This window comes from Melospiza melodia, chromosome 10 (genome assembly GCF_035770615.1).
Source record: "Melospiza melodia melodia isolate bMelMel2 chromosome 10, bMelMel2.pri, whole genome shotgun sequence".
NCBI classification, from domain to species: Eukaryota; Metazoa; Chordata; class Aves; order Passeriformes; family Passerellidae; genus Melospiza; species Melospiza melodia.
The window spans coordinates 21,163,340-21,180,129 of NC_086203.1; the positions used below are offsets into that span (position 1 = coordinate 21,163,340).

A 16,790-nucleotide genomic window follows, 5' to 3' on the forward strand; every position below is an offset into this window, starting at 1 on the left:
CTTTTTCCTTTTATTTAAAATTGCTCCCACCTTTTCTTTTTGTCTTGTTCTCTTCTTGTCCTTTGTGCCATCCCCACTGAGGGAGGGTATAACACACAGAGGTGTGATACTCTGGCCACATTTTTATCCCTGGAGGGATTTTTTGTTCCTTCCTTCCTTCCTTCCTTCCTTCCTTCCTTCCTTCCTTCCTTCCTTCCTTCCTTCCTTCCTTCCTTCCTTCCTTCCTTCCTTCCTTCCTTCCTTCCTTCCTTCCTTCCTTCCTTCCTTCCTTCCTTCCTTCCTTCCTTCCTTCCTTCCTTCCTTCCTTCCTTCCTTCCTTCCTTCCTTCCTTCCTTCCTTCCTTCCTTCCTTCCTTCCTTCCTTCCTTCCTTCCTTCCTTCCACGTGTTCTCAGTTGGGGTGCAAAATACTCCAAAGATAAGAGAGGAAAGGCTTGCAGGAGGTCCTCAGTGCTTTCCCCTGAACCATCAGAGCAGAGTGCCTGTGTGTGCATGTCTCTGGATTTCTGGTCAAATCCATTGAATCCAGGCCCCACACCTCCCATTTTTGAAAGCAGGTGACAGCAGTTGTGAAGCCATTCAGAGTGTATGGGTGCAGGTGTCTGCTCTGATGCAAACACACCATCCCCAGTGTCCTGGCCATGGCCCTGCTGGTCAGGCAGGGCCCTGCTGGCAGTGCTGGCTTCTCTTCCCATGACAGCATAAAGGGGCTGCTCCTCTGTGCAGCTCCTTTGTAAGAGTTATGAAGTGTTTGGGGGAACACTGGGCTGGGATGTGGGAGATTGCTGGCTAGTGTTGGACTGCGAGGCCAGAAAAGTCTGTGTGTGTATGTTTGTTTGTGTGTGTGTGTGTGAGAGAGAGAGAGAGAGAGAAAGGGAAAAAATTGAGGATAAAAACAGGGAGAGAGACACCTAGAGGGAAACAGTCCTTTTCCTGGTTGCCTTTGGATAATCATTCCTTGAAGAAAAAACAGGGAGGAGGGAGCGAAACACAAAAGAAAATGACAAACGGAGCCCTAGGATTTTAAATTAAAGCCAGTCCATATTTCAGTTTTTCCTCTTTTCTGTTTGGCTTTGGCTTGCTAGCTGCCTTTGTAAATAAACACACTGGTAATAGATGCTGTGGAGTGTGTCTGCTGGCTTGGCTGCAAACACTTGACTTATTAGTGCAATACAATGGGAGGTTTTATGAAACCACAGTGCTCTCAGTATCTGTAAAAAAATGGTGTTTCCATCTAACAACTTTCAGCTGTTATATCTTAACCTTTTTCCTCTCTGCCTCTGACTGGCATCTATATGCTGACACTCCCTCCTTGCTTGCTCCATTGGAGATTGGCTTTAGCAAAGCAATGAAAAGTAAATGAAGCTGCTGGTGATGCTGGCAGTGTGACTGATTCTCCCAATCTGCACTGGAGATCTTGAAAAAATGGCCTTTCTCATGCTGTCTTGGTATCTCCCTGTCTAGCTGAAACACAAAACACAAAAACGGATTATATGATGCAACAAATTTCATCTGCAGCGTTCAGGCTTGGAGTGCATTCCTCCTGCTTTCTCAGGAGTCTTGTGCTCCCTGCTTAGAGCTGCCTCTGCTTGGAAAAATCATTGTTCAAGTCACTGCAAGATCTTTTCATCGCTTTTGGTCATGAATCATATTCTGGGGTCAGATGCAGGGTCATAAATGGATGGGGTTTTGGATGGTTTTTTGTTTTTATTTTTCCTAAATACTGTTCCCTGCCAGTACCTCTGAAGAGCTGATGGCACAGTGAGTGGCAGGGACAGAAACACTCCCAGCTGTGCTGTCTGTGGGTGTTTAGATGATATCTGGCTGGCTGGGAGCTGCTTTGGTGTGAGAGCGAGGGAACAGAAGCTTCTGGGCTTTGTTATTCAGCCAGGTGCTTTCTAATCTTTCCTGGAACAGTGGCAATGGGGAGGTGTCCCCAGCTATGAGTGGCTGTTTGACTGGCAGCCTGTCCTGGCATCCCCATCAGACCTGACCCACTGACCCATTGACCAGCCCAGCCACACACAAATGGACCAAATGCAGCCCTGCAGCCTTGGCTGTGAGCTTTTGAAAGCAGGACCCTGTAAAGCTGTGTTTTGGGTAATTTAGAAATTGAACCTTTAGAAATACCCACCCTTGCACTGCTTCTGTAAAATCCCCACAGACAACATCCACAATCCAAACCATTTAGGTCATACCCTTGGCTTCCTCTCTGCTTAAACCCAAAGCTTTCCAAAGGAAACCCTAACCATGCAAACACAAAAGGGGCACTTGTATTTCTGAAACAAACACTTTCAGCCTGGGCTGGAGGTTTTTGGGACAGAAATCCCTCAGCCTGTGCCAAAGCCAGATTGCTGGGACCGGGATCCCCCGGGGCCAGCTCTGAAATCGGGATGCTGCGGGATGGGGTCGGGATGCTGTGGGGTCGGGATGCTGTGGGGTCAGGATGCTGTGGGGTTAAGATGCTATGAGATCAGGATGCTGTAGGGGCAGGGGCTGCTGCGGGGCAGGGGATGCTGTGGGGTCAGGATGCTGTGGGGTTAAGATGCTGTGGGGTCGGGATGCTGTGGGGCCGGGATGCTGTAGGGTCAGGATGCTGCGGGGCAGGGGATGCTGTGGGGTCGGGATGCTGTGGGGCCGGGATGCTGTGGGGTTAAGATGCTATGAGATCAGGATGCTGTAGGGTCAGGATGCTGTAGGGTTAAGATGCTGTGGGGCAGGGGATGCTGTGGGGTCAGGATGCTGTGGGGCCGGGATGCTGCGGGGTCAGGATGCTGTGGGGCGGGGATGCTGCGGGGTCAGGATGCTGTAGGGTCAGGATGCTGCTGGCAGCTGCCTCCTTCGCCGCAGGCTCGGTCCGACCCTTCCCGGCCCACGGCAAGCGCTGGAGGACGGGAGCAGGACGGAGCGAGGAGGACCCCGTGTGACCGGAGATCCCAACTACAGGCGGTGAAATTCCCTGTACGGGTGCTGGGAACCATTTCTCTGGGGGCTCCCTGTTCGTTGGGCTTTTCAAAGTGTTTCACCGCGTCCCTTTTTCTTTTTAGAGGAAGAAAGCATCAAGGAGACCTGAGCCATCTCTAAAGTGTGACTGGATTTGGTTTTCTCCTCCTCTTGGAGGTGGGGATGTGGCACTGAAGAGAGGACCATGGCAGTAATGTCCCCCTAGCCCCCTGAAAGGGTCCCATCCTGGCCTCAGGCTGCAGAGCCTCTAAATGAGTCAGGTTGGTCCTGGAGTCTGGCCCAAGGCTTGGGAGCTACTGGGGAGCTCCCAGGGACACAAGAAACAAGAACAGCCTCACTTTGATACGTTCATGTGTGCACAAATATACAATGAAAATAATGATTATATTATAATTTGAAATAGAATTACTGCTGGGTCAATCTACATATTATATACTGATTACTTTTGTGTATGGTTATAATACTTAATAGACATTTGGCTTATGTTTGTCTACATACATGTATCTGTGCACCATCCCATTTATTATATAAATACTCAAATATTCCCCAGCATAAAAGGGGGAGTCCCTTCCTTTGCTGCACTGTTGAGCTTTGCCACAGCCCAGCATGGCTCAGGAGTCATTGAGGAGCCAGCCCCTTCCTCCCAGTGCCTCCAGCAGCTCCAGCCTGGTGAGCGCTGAGCACTCTGCTGTGTTCTGGGTTTGCTATGGAGCTGTGAGTGTGCTGAGCACTCTGCTGTGCTCTGGGTTTGCTGGGTTATGGAGCTGTGTCTGCTCAGCACTCTGCTGTACTCTGGGTTTGCTAGGCTGTGTAGCTCCTGGCCCCATCCCTCATGGCCCATGTGAAGCTGTTGAGTTTCTCCTTCCAGTGGAACAAAATGGAGCTTCAGTGATCAGGAGGTTTCTTTCCAGACTTTCCTGTGCACCACAGATTGGGTTGTTTACCAGCTGGAGGATTAAAGAGACTGTCATTGAAGAGAAAAAAAAAAAAAAACCCAAGTGTATTCAAGTATGTCTTGGAAGCAGTGTCTCCCTTGAAGGAGGCTTTTCAGACTTGCTGTGTTTGCTGGCTGGCACTTTGCTTGTCCCTGCTAAGGAAGCTCCATCTCACAGAGAGTTTCTGGAAAATTACTGTGTTAGGATGGAGGCAGTGAGTGGAAGCAGTGGGGGGAGAAAAATAAATTATTTGACTATCCCTGAAAACAAACCCCTGTTCCCATCTTCATCTAGAGATGGTGAGAGCCCCTCCTTTGCCTGCAAAGAAAAACCAGGAATGCACCCAGGAGTGGGGGAACCCCTGACTGACCTTCCTCCCCAAGGTTCATCTGGCATCTCCCCAGGGTCCCAGCAGCCACCCCAGCATCCCAACACCTGTGCTGCTCCAGGGCAGGCACCCAATCCCTCCCAAACTCCAGTGCTCTTCCTCAGCCTCATCCCACAACACTGACATGAACCTGAGATTTAATTGGGGCACACCTGGTGGTCAGGAGTGAGCCTACCTGCACTGCTAATACAGTGGGAAATAAAACCATGGGACACTAAAAAAAATATATGTATTGTTTCACTGCCCACTACTAGAGTCTAGATTGGCTGCCTGCACAGGGTTCAAAACCAGCCAATCTCATTCTCTGCCAACACTCCACATTTTCCTTTATTCCCTCTAAAGCTTATAGCAAGGTAAGCCTTCCACAAGCATGTCACAGCACTGGGTGGGTGTCTCAGTCCAGTACCAGCACTGAGCCCAAAGGGGCAGCTCAGCAGCCAAGGACTAAAGAGCAGCAAGAAATAAACTCTCTTCTTCCACCTCCTCCTTTTTTAATGCTATTGCTTGTTTGGGAGCTGTGAGGACTAAATACAAATAAAAGTCACTGTTGGCTGAAACTGGGGTGCTGGTGTCTGTGGCAGGGTGGGTCCAGCCCAGTGACAAGCTGGGCTCAGTAATGACACAGACACAGCAGCAGAGAAGCCAGGCTGGCAGTGATTTCCCTGCTGGGTTAGACAGAAATCCCTATGAAATGTCCCCACCCTGTCTGGGCTCTGCTACCCACACAAGTCTGCTCTGAAGCTGAAATTTGTGGAGGAAAAGGGAGTCAGACAACCCCATCCCCAAATCTTCTCTGGCCAAATTGCTCCAACACAGCACCACAGGGAGCATAAAGCCAGATAGGGCCTGCTGTGATGCACTGAAAATTCTTAGAATCTGAGGAGCCTGCAGGTATTTAAGCATCAAATTTCTGATTTTAAGGGGAGGGAAGGGAGAGGATGCCTGGACAACTCAGGGGCTTCTGGCAACTGGTGCCAGGGGACAGAGCAGTGCTGCCCACTCACTGGAGGGGCTGGGGGTGCTTTCTTAGAGGAGCAAGTTCAGACAGAGTCACAAGAATGCTGATCCAAACTGTGCTCTGGGGTTACATATCAGCTCTGTTAGCAAAGACCCTTTCTCATTTGCACAGACAAGAAAAAAAGAGGAAAGAGTAAACAGGCTGAGCAGCCAAATAACTAGCCTCTCACTGCCCTTATTAAAAAAAAAAGAAGAAAAATCCCTTTTTATTGAAACCATTTCCTTTGGTTATATCATTTCTCTTGAGGCTGGAAGCAATTTTAAATCTTAAGTGCCTTTCCCTGCACTAAGCCCAGAGGCACAAGGCTGAAGCTTGGCTGCCCACCAAGGGGTGCCCTGGAGAGCAGCACATCTTGCTGTGCCCTCTGTCATTGCCCCACAGCACCCCTGAGGCCCAGAGCCTCCTGCAGGGGGGAACCCCAATCCCAGCACATGGTGCAGCATGGGTCACCTTGGCACAGCTGAGTGCCACAAGTAGGACACAGATGGCATCCATTACGTGTTCCCATCCCTGTCCTCTGTCAACAGTGACAACCAGATTAAGCTGAGTCCTGCCCAGAAATCCCCCAGTGAAGGGACATGCCAGTGCCAGGGCTTTGCTGCAAGCACACAGCAGAGAAGCAGCTGTGCATTGGGCACTGGGGTTTGATCCTGGAGGAGTGTGATGGGGTCCCTTGCACCAGCCACTGGCTCCAGTCTAGGTCTTTTGCAGGATTGGAGGAAGCAGGGCCAAACCTGTGTTAATAAATAAGAGAAAAGCAGAAGGAGTTTCACATGTTCAGGATCCTGCAGAGGGCTGCGGTGTCCCCAGCAGCTTGGCTTTAGCACCAGCCTTACCTGATTCACAAGATCAGCACAAGCACCAGAGAGGACCTCTCTGAGCTGGTGGGGACAGTGCAGCAAGGAGGAGGAAAATGGTGTTGGGGCAGGAGGAGTTACTTGCCAGGACTGCTCAAGCCAGTGCCAAATTTGAGCTATCAAAGCTTTACAAAGTAAAGCACTAAGCTCAAATTATTAAAATATCTACATACACATCCTCTAAGGTGCCCCTCAAAGTGGGACAGACAGTCAGATGCTTTGCTTTCCCCACAGGCTGCAGCAGGGATAAAGCAGTGACACCCAAGGCGGGCAGTGTGTGCTGAACCCTCCCTGCTGTGCACAGCCTCTCCAGCTCAGCAGCACCAGGCAATTTGTCCTTCATGACAAAAAAAAGGAAGAGGAAACTTGGGGAAAGGGGAGGCCACAGCTTTTTTTTTTTTTTAATTATTTTTCAGGGAGTGCTTTTCCCCATGCCTGGCAGCCCAGAGCTGCTTTCACTGTTAGGGACCCTCAGCCATGTGTGGAACCCATGCAGGGGCCTCAGCTCTGCAGTGACACCAGAGCAGAGCTGGGAGCAATGAAAAACCCAAGGCCAGCAGGCACTCAACACAGCTGAGGTTCAAGGGTTTTAGAGCTGGCCAGGTCCTTGTATATCATGGGGGACTTGACCTCCCCTTTTCCCTTCTCCAACAAGAAGGCAGATAATTAATAAAGGTGAGGCCCAGTGACATTTTTCAAAGGTTTGATCCATCTCCTCAGCTCCTGACTCTTCAGCATCTTATTATCTGGAGGACTCGAGTGCTTCTTCAGTTTCAGTGAGAATTGGCTGCTTCCAGCCCCAAAAGCCTCTCTGATGGTAGTCTCTCTCAGATTGCCACCCTGGAACAAGGACCCAAGGAGTCACTGGCCACAGCCTCGTGCCTGATCCTCACCCAGACCAACGCAGGCAGTCCTGGACTCATTCCAGAGCAGTTGTTAAAGAGTGGATGGTGACTGTGGGACAGGCTTTAATTCTGACCTGAAACATATGGGTGTCAAAACATTCTTTGTTAGGAAACACTGATTTTCCTGAAACCCTACTAAAATTGTGTTGTCCAACCCTGAATGGATGAGAAAAAAAACCAAGAAGTTCTACCTGACAAGTAAGAACTAAAACCAGACAGAGTCGTGGCAAGAAAAACCAACTGGCAAATCCACAGCGTTACTCTTTTTTTTTTTTTACCCACTTTATTTATGTGTGTGTTTCTATAAACATTTGAACTACTGGACATTTCATAAACCGTAAAAACAAACCTTCCTGCCCCTAAAATGCAATCTAACCAGCTTTTTGGTCAGACACCAGGGATGCTGGCAGGGCAGGTAGGTGGTATCCCTAGATAACCTCCACTGGGCATGAGCCAGCAGCTCACTGCCTCAGATCCTGAGCCTCTGGTTGCTCTGCTACTCCAGGAGCAGGACAAAAGTGGGGTGAATAAAGAATTTCCCTTGGTGGAAAGTCAGAGGATGGAGGGGCTGCAGCATCCCCTGGCAGGATCAGACACAGTGACCAGGGCAGGCTCTGGAGCAGCCTCAGGGCTGTCTCAGTGCTGGGGATTGACACCACGGCCCAAATGCTCCTTCCTGCCTTCCTCCCCAGTGGCCCAACTGCTCCTTGTTGCTCTGTTTGCAGGTGTGAGCAGGGGGTGCTCCTTCAATCCGCTTTGCTCCCCTCTGAGGGCAGGAGTTTGTGGGTGCTGATTGCTGGGGCTGGCTGTAAGGCACGGTGGGGAGGGCAGGGGGTGCTGGGGTGGCAGGGGGGGCCCAGCCCAGCCAGGTGAGCCAGCACAGAGTGCCAGGCCCCCACTGGAGGGGAGCACCGTGTCACAGCAGGGGCGAGAGCAGCACAGGCACTCTCAGTTGCCCAGGTTCATGTCCGTGCCGTGGATGAGCCACACCAGGTGGAAGCAGATGGCCAGGAACCCAGTGCCCAGCAGGTCCCCCAGGGCTGTGAGGTAGGGGATGGAGAAATTGTCTGGGTCCAGAGCCTTCCTCCACATCAGGCGCACGAGCAGGTCGGCCACGTAGAGCAGGATCCCCACCTGGGAGGGGAAACAGAGAGAAGAAAACAGAGAAACCCTGGGCTCAGAGCCAAAGTGGCCATGGCCAGGGAACCAGAGCTAAGGGGGTCCCTGAGCATGCATAGCTTCCCAGAGAGCTGGGGTTCCTCTCTGGGATGGGATGGGATGGCATGGCATGGCATGGCATGGGTGTAGCTGGCTCCTACCCTATCACATAACCCACAGCCTTCTGCTGCCAGCCCCAAGTGCAAAGACCCTGCTTGAACTGCTCACCAGCCCTGCCTGCCCAAACCAGAGCCTGGCCACACCAAAAGCATCTCCCAAAGGTACAGTTCCTATCCCTGTGCCATGAGTGGGAGTGCTCCACTCATTCCACCAGATGAAGGTTTCTGTGAATATGCAGGCAACCCCAAAGGACAAGTTCGTAGCCAGGGTTTTTTCTCTTCATCCTTCTTTTTTCCATTAGAAATTCAGAGCATGTCTACTTTGTTTTTCCTAAAAGTCTCAGTGGACAACTGGAGTTTGAGGCAGTTTTTACATCAAAGCCATCCCAAGCAGAACTGACATGATAAAAAAAAAATCTTTTTTTTTTCATCTCGACAGTTTAAAAATCTTTGTTGTGATTTCTTTTAATTCTTATTTCATTCCCAATTCTGATAAACAGATGGCAGAAAAAAATATTTCTGTTAAAGATTAAAGACTATCTAGTTAATTGAATTAAGAAGGGAGAGAGAATTTGCACCCCACATCTGTGGTCCCTCCATGGGAGACCACAGCACATCAGGAACCAAAGCCCGAGGCAGCATTTCTAAAGGTGAAAACTGCAAGCTGGGTTGGGAGAAAGGAAGGAGGAGAGATGGGGAAAGTAAATTAAATAACAGATTCACAGAAACTAAAGCTGGCTGGAAACTCAAGCGTTTTACACAGATCATTTGTCTTCCTCAATTCAGGATCAAATACATCCACATCTTTCCTGATGGAAAATTTGTTTAACTTGTGCTGAACAACCCTCACAGATGCCACACTCTAAGCAATCAGCCCCACAGCTTTCCCCTCCCCGCCCATTTCTGTTTTTCCCAAGGCCTAACATAAATCTGCCTTTTTCCTTTTGAAATCCATGATTTCATGTTTCCTCCCCTAATGACCACATAGCAAATGTTATTCTGTCCCTTCCTACAGCAATTTGGCAGTTTAAAGGCTGTTAACCAGACTTTTCCTAAGTCTCTCTACTTTGGACTAGTTAATCCCAAACTTTCCCCCCAACCCTTCTTCTTTCTGTCTTTCTTTATAAAGGAAAACAGAGGTGGAAAAAGGGCCAGGCTGATTTTGCCCTCCTCCAGTGGCCTCCATGGGAATCTTTTGGGGTCAGTGGTGTTGCTGGGATGCTGCTCTTTGTGCTGTCATTTATTCTTGCATTTTCATGCCTGGCTTTGGTTGAGGAGTTACCTCGATGCATAAAGAGAAGGATAAATATTTTCCTTTAAACTGTGGCTGTGCTTCTGGGCTTGGGGCTGTGCAAAGGTCAAGGAAAACTGATTGTTTACACACACAAGGAATTCACCCTCAGACACAAGGCTGCTTGTAAGGCAAAGTGAGAGTCAGCCACCTCATCATGCAAATCAATGAATCACTCATTTAAAAGGGCAAGTGAAGTCAGAGCCTCTGTGAGTTCAGGCAACAGCCACATGCATTTCTGAGTGAGAAAAATAAAGTTTACAGGGCAGAAAAAGCAGAACAAATCAGATGATCTGCTCATTGCCTACCAGGAGTTTTTACTTCTGAAGATGAACTGCTCAGGGCCTGGGCCTTCCCTTTGTTTTTGCCCACATGGCCCTGCCCAGAGGGATTCCCTAGGTTTTCACCATAAAATGTGCCAGTGGTTTCCAAAATGGGTGGGGAAACGTGCTGGCTGCAGTTCACTCTTCTCACTTTGCTGGGGTGAGTTGTGGCAGCCTGGAAATATTTGGAGTTCACACCCAAGGAGTGAACATTTTAAAGCAAGATACTTCTTGCTAAGTGTGTCTTTGCACATTTACTGCAGCTCAGTGGATGTTGAGAAGTTTTTCCTCCTCTCACCCTAAAGCACAGCTGTGCTCATGTGGGAAACTAGAGCCTGGCAATTTGGGTGCAGTATTACTGGAGCTACAGAATGTACAAGATTCTTGGCAGAAGCACACCTGAAATGGCAGGAAACAGAGGCTGCTGCTGGATGTTTTACTGTGACTCCTTTTTAACCTGGAGAATGCTGGTTTTATGCTATCTGATAGATTCCTTTTGGGTGGGAGTTTGAGGTTTACCTGCAGCAGAGCAGCAGCCAGGTAGAACATCACAAAGGTGAAGGACAGGGATGTGTGGCCTCCCTGCAGCAGGTGGATGGTGTAGAGGAACACCAGGTGCCCTGGGATGACCAGCAGGAACAGCACCCGGGCTGACTTGGAATTCACCCCTGCAGAGCACAGAAACAGAGACGGAAAGAGGGGTAACAGCAGCTGGGAGGACAGGACACAGTGAATATTTTAATGCATAAACGCTCCCGCCAACCCCATTGCTAATGCCTTCTCTAGATCACAAAAACACAGGCAGCATCTGCAGGATCAGCCCAGCAGCTTTGTCTAGCACTGGAACTGCATGTCAAAGGCTTTGTGCTCCGTGCTGATCCACTGTGATTCTTGCAAACCCTGCTCTGTGATTCTTGCAAACACTCCTCTGTGATTCTTGCAAACACTCGTCTCAGCTGTTCTCTGCCTCCCACAACTTCTGCTCTGCCTCACTGCAACAGATTTTCCCAGTTTATAGTTTGATCTAGCACTAACTCTCAACCTAACCGGGAAAATCAAGAGGAACTCTATAAAGACAACAGACCCAAAATTGAGTTTTGCTGATTCTTAAGTATTTCCAGTGCTGAAGGTGGAGGAATTGCTGATATTCAGCAAGATTATGGTCCATTCACTGCTCTGTCCACAGGTGATGGCTGTAGGCTGGCCATTAAAATGACTTTCTGTTAGATCAAATCTAAGATTCTTTTTCAATTACTTTCCTTAGTGCTCCCTGAAGGCCTCTTTCTTTGCATGCCACTGAGCAAATATGCCTTAAGCCTTTTTTTTCATGCTGCCCACTGCAAGAATTCTTCCTCTCTGATCTGAGTTTTCTCTGAGAGAGGGGAAAATTCTGCCTTTGAAACTCAGCCAGTGCTTCACCAGGCAGGCTTGGGAAAGGAGCTGCCTGTGAAGACAGACAGACATGGACACCAAGGGCTCAGGGTGTACCTGATGAGAAGAATGTGGTGCATGGGTTGGGCCAGTTCTGCCTCATCTTGTATGGCAAAACTCCAGGCATGCTCCAGAAGTGCAGGAATGTAGAAATTCGGCTGGCTTGGATGGCAACCAGATTCCCTCCAACACCTGTGAGGACAAAAACACAGAAAACCTGTAAACCACCTTCACCACAGCAGGAAACAGCAGTGCAAAACCCAGCCTAGGGTGAGTCAATCTGCATTCACTGAGAGCAGCAGTGAGGGAAAGAGCAAACCTGATCCCTGCATCCCTAGGGGTGCTGCACTGTTCACTTTGCAGGAACAGCTGAAAACCAGGAAGGTTCCAGTAATTGTGATCTTCTGACTGCTGGCTGAAAACATTTTCCCTTTCTCCCCAGCACTGGATGTGGCCTCTGAAATGATGTAATTGCACCTGGTTGGACAGAGTCTGTGAGCAACACCTGGGGAAAGCTGTGCAGAGGATGCTCATGGCCACTTCTTGGATTTACTCACTCAGAGAAACATTATTGTTTGAAAGACAACAAAACATCACAGAGAGTGATTACATGTCTGTCTGAAGGTACCTAATGCACTTGTTCAATGAGAAGGAATCATGAGGATGAATTAGAACCCAAAAATGGTAGCTAATTAAAGTAAATCAATTCATTCCAGACTGATTAATTGCAGCACACATGAAAAAGCAGCTATAGAGGGATAATGATCTATGGAACAAACTTCCACCACCCTAAGTATTTTCAGGATAGAAATGCCACAGAAAAGATAAGGGTGAGCCAGATGCTACAGGCTTCTCATGCCTTCCCTTCCTTGGAGAAGAAATCATCATTAAATGTGAGATTTCCCAGATGGGAATCAAAGTGAAAATATTCAGGCTGTCTCATTGCAGCTGAAGATGGGACCTGAGCCATGCACTGCCAGGCTTTGCACAGGCAGAGTGAAGAGCTTTGAGGGTGGCACACGGCCCTAGGAAAACCTGGGTTTCCCTTGGAATGGGCCTGTCCTACAAGAATGTTATAATAGCAGAAAAATAAGCTAGTGGATCTTCAGTGATACCAGGATCCCCAGCAGTTTGTGCTGATAGGTGTGTGCATAAAAGTATTGTGAATATAAAATATAAAATATATATGTTGAGATATGTATATTAAAAATTCAATTATATCCAATTCATGCATGTAATCTTTAGGTATATATAAAGATATATATTTAACTCATGCACATATAAATATAAATATAAATAATATAAGTAATGTAAATATAAATATAAGTATAAATATACACACAAAATATATTGAGATATATACATAAAAGTCCAATTATATCCAATCCATGCATATAATCTTTACATATATATAAAGATATATATTTATCTCATGCATACAAAAATTACAAATATAAATATAAATATAAATGAATATGCATACAAAATGTTTAGATATATACACAATTATATCCAATCCATGCATATAATCTCTCTGATTCATACACATGTATAATCTTATTATATTTCTAGTTATCAACATTCTGTATAGGAGATGATTGCACCACACAAATCACTGAGTGGAGGGAAGGAAACAAGGGAAAATGGATTTATTGAGACATCCCAGTAGGTTTGATTTTATGAAAAGTGTAAATGTAGCTCTCAGAGATGCTGTTAACCTTTTTGCACAGCTCTGTCCTCGCTGCTGTTTTGCTCCAGAGACATTTCAAAACATAAGCAGGAACATGATGGGGACCAGTAGCTTCACTTTCACTCATGATGGGATCAGGGAATTGTGTAGAGGCAATGGTGGATGCCAGAAGCCTTGGGAGGAAGGAGAGGTATAAATAAAAGCATGCATAGAACCTCCATGTCCAACCTACCATTAATCACAGGTGTGAAAACTGCCATGCCTTCAAAGTTTGGGTCAGTCACAGTTTTGTCCAGGATGAGCCCACCAATGCTGTTAAGAAAAGGACAGCAAATGAGGTTGGATCAATCTTTTTCCAGGGCAATTCCTACGCTGAAAACAGCACCCTGCCATGGGTTACTGCATCTTCCCCACTGCCAGATTGGACTGCTCACCGTGCACTCCTTTACAGCTCAGCTTCCACCAACAGAAAACATTATAGATTTTGTTAATGGCATAATGATTCATAAGGATCTCCTTGCCCACCCCCAAGCCAAACTGGTAGTGGTTAGAAAAGCATTTTCATCCTCCCACAAAGTTCTGTTACCCTTCTGTACTGGACTTAGCAGTTTTTTAAAATTCTCTTCCAGATCTCAGCTTGTACCACAGGAAGAAGGAACTACCTGGCTCTACATCTACCAGTATTTTCTCTTTACAGCTGGATAAGAATGAGGTTGAAGCCTGACAATCTGTGATGATCAAAGCCTGTCAATTTGTGATGATCATCATCTGTGCTTTCAGTTTGCTGGCTTTCACCCATGTGGTGCCTGGATATGTGAGTGAGACTCAGAATGATTTGCTTTTCCCAGTCCTTTGGGGGCTCCTCATCAGCTGTCTCACAAATAAGGGAGACAGACTGAAACCCTTTGGCACAGTTTGTATCTCCTTTATGCAGGACTGAGAAGGACCAGGGGCAATTTAAAAAATAAAAAAAAATTAAAAATCTTCTCTGCCAACAGGTGTGGAAACCCAGAGCACTGGGAATATTTCTCTGTCTGCTCTGGGGTGCCCTGACACCCAGGGGAGCACTGACTTAGACCCTCATTCATTGAGAAAGTTTCCTAGACTTCAAGATAGACTGGAATCCACAAAAGTCTGGAATAGATTATAGAAAGCAGTGTATCACTTGGTGAGAAATTCAGGTTATGGGGTTTTTAGTATGTCGTGCATGGAAGCAAGATGGAGGGCACAGGGTGTCGTCCTGGGTTTCTTCTTCATCCTCCTTCTTCATGGGTTTGGGTGGCATTTTGTAATTGGGCAGAAAAGTCCACATTGGGGGCTCTTTGAGATCAGTTATTGAGTTAAAAGGGAAAATAATCCAGGTGTCAGTTCTTAATTGGATAGTTTAGTCTTAAAAGATCTTGTAACAAGAGATTGTTGGCCATTTTGTACCTTGCTGCTGAACTCACAATAGGGAGACTGTTTTACTGATAACAAATAATAAACACCTGAATCCCAACACGAATTACTGTCACAGGTGCCTTCAATCCAGGCCCAGAAAAACTGACAAGTGGTACCCCCAGAAAGAGGATATTCTGCTGCAGGAGAAGGGGCTGCAGGTGGCACACAGTACTACAGACTTTACACACCCAGAAGAGAGTCTGTTGGAGAGTCACCAATGGCTGAGAAGCTCAGGGCAAACCCCCTGCTGCTGTCCCTGGCAGTGTCACCCTTGGTGTCCCTCTGAGTGAGCCCAGGTGTGTGCAGGGTGCTCACAGGGTGGGAGCTGTGCCTCCCTCACCTGCTGATGCTCATGGCAACAATGACCGGCTGCCACCCAGACTTCAGCACTTCAGCCAGGGATGGACTCTGCTTGGCAATGGCAACCCAGAGAGGGATCATGACAATGAACACAGCACAGATCAGAGGAGAGAGGTACTTCACATCTGGCAGGGAAAAGAAATGTTGAATTAAATATCCATAGCTTCACTGGTTGCCAAAATCATAATGCACAAAGATGGGAAGAAATGCAGCAGGATTCTTACTCCAACTGAGTTATGTTAGAGGAAAAAATCACATGAAGCATGATAGTCCCCACAAAACCACCTCATTCCACCACAGAAATCCATAATTAATCCCTGAAATTCACTGCTAGAGGATGCTGTTTGAAAATCAGCAGGATTCAAAGCAAGTTATATTTGAAGACGAACAACTCTCCAATTTCACCTCCAACTAAGAAAGATAAAAAGTTACAAAATTTCTGGCTTCAGGGTGCAAATCAAACAGCAGGGCAAGGAGGAAACTCCTGTGTGGAAGCTGCATCCCACTCAGGGCAGACACCTCATACCTTCACCTAAAACAAGAGGTAAGAGGCACTTTAGGAGGGGAGCTAGCAGAATTGCTGAGCAGCTGGTCTGCTCTATAGGAACAAATGTTCTCTGGCACGTATCAGCCAGTTCAGATCTGGGGTTTCTTTTGTGCTAGCTTGCATGTGTTTCCATTAGGTGCTTTTTCCATTCAGCAGAGGCATAGCCTTGGATCTTTAGAAGCAAAGAAATTAAAAAATAAGATGTGCAGCACTAAAAGAAAATAAACATGACTCAGAAGCATGAGAAACACCTTCGAGCAATGGGGCTGATGCCAGCCCTTTTGATACAAAAATGCTTCTTCAACAAAGCTCTCCATCTGGTCTCTGAGCTGGGGCCAAAGGCAGTGGGATGTAATGCTGGCTTTGCAGGTAATCTGGGAGATGAAGCAGCTCCAAGTGTGCATTTTTAACAACACCACTGCCAGGGCCTTGGGCTACCTGGATGAGAAGCACTGACGTGATGGCATCTGCTGGGAGTGAAAGGCTCTCACACAAAGAGGTGCAACTCCTCATGAGAGGCTTCAATGGCACTGAAATGCATCTCCACTGAGTTTTGTCAGTGCACTTCACCCTCTGGAGTCATCCAGGACAGGTGGGATGTATGACAGACTCAGCTGCTGAACTGGGTCTCTTACCCACACCATGTGCTGTTTTGAGCAATTAATTCCCTATTAAATAAAGCAGGCACAGAGCACTGGAGTTGATCAAACCTTATCAGAGCCCACAGAAAGGCTCCTGGTGGGATGAATGCTCTTCAGGCTCCACATTCCAGTTCTGCTACATTCTCTCCCGGCAGCCCATACCAAGCTGAAACCCTTTGGCACAGTTTCTATCTCCTTTATGCAGGACTGAGAAGAACCAGAGCCAATTTAAAAAAAATAAATAGAGAATCTTCTCTGGCAAGAGGATATTCTGCAGAAGGAGAAGGTGCTGCATCAGGTGGCACACAGTACTTCAAACTTCACAGGCTCATCAGTATTTTTGATGGATACATACACATTTTGGTAGGACCCAGAAGTTTTTAGAGTGTGACCTGCACCTTATTACACACTGGGCAGGGAAATGGATTTGTTCAAGCACCATCAGCAGTGCCATCCTTCTACCTGCTTCACTTCATGCTCCCAATGACTTGGTGTCTGTGTGCTGACAATTTTCCATCTCAAGAGGCTCTTTAAACTACTCAGGAAACCCCAGAAATGCTCTCTGGTCACAGCCACAGAGGTTATCATGTTGTTCTGCCCTGTGCTCCCTGGGAGATATTATCTGAGGCTCAGCAACTGAAAGATAGATTAGCTTTACAGAGGCAGGTGCAATGGCATCATGGAAAAATCCTATTAAACAAAAGCACCTCTGAAGCTCAAGGAGG

General features: G+C 47.4%; 1 protein-coding gene and 1 long non-coding RNA gene across 5 annotated transcripts in view; one reads left to right on the forward strand and one right to left on the reverse strand.

Annotated features, from left to right (window-relative positions):
* The first annotated feature begins 2,756 nt into the window (after positions 1–2,756).
* Positions 2,757–4,842, forward strand: LOC134422324 (uncharacterized). The gene is made up of 2 exons (XR_010028785.1): positions 2,757–2,959; positions 3,046–4,842. It is a non-coding gene; the product is annotated as an uncharacterized LOC134422324 (long non-coding RNA).
* A 2,480-nt stretch (positions 4,843–7,322) lies between these two features.
* SLC41A3 (solute carrier family 41 member 3) overlaps positions 7,323–16,790 on the reverse strand; it is a 32,622-nt gene continuing 23,154 nt past the window's right edge. For all 4 annotated transcript variants that reach the window (XM_063164788.1, XM_063164787.1, XM_063164789.1 and 1 more), the window contains 5 exons: positions 14,858–15,002; positions 13,310–13,389; positions 11,445–11,579; positions 10,476–10,624; positions 7,323–8,199 (listed from right to left, as the gene is read on the reverse strand). In XM_063164788.1, coding sequence (XP_063020858.1) covers positions 8,014–8,199; positions 10,476–10,624; positions 11,445–11,579; positions 13,310–13,389; positions 14,858–15,002 — 695 coding nt within the window. In that variant the 3' untranslated portion in view covers positions 7,323–8,013. The remainder of the gene's footprint in view (positions 8,200–10,475; positions 10,625–11,444; positions 11,580–13,309; positions 13,390–14,857; positions 15,003–16,790) is intronic.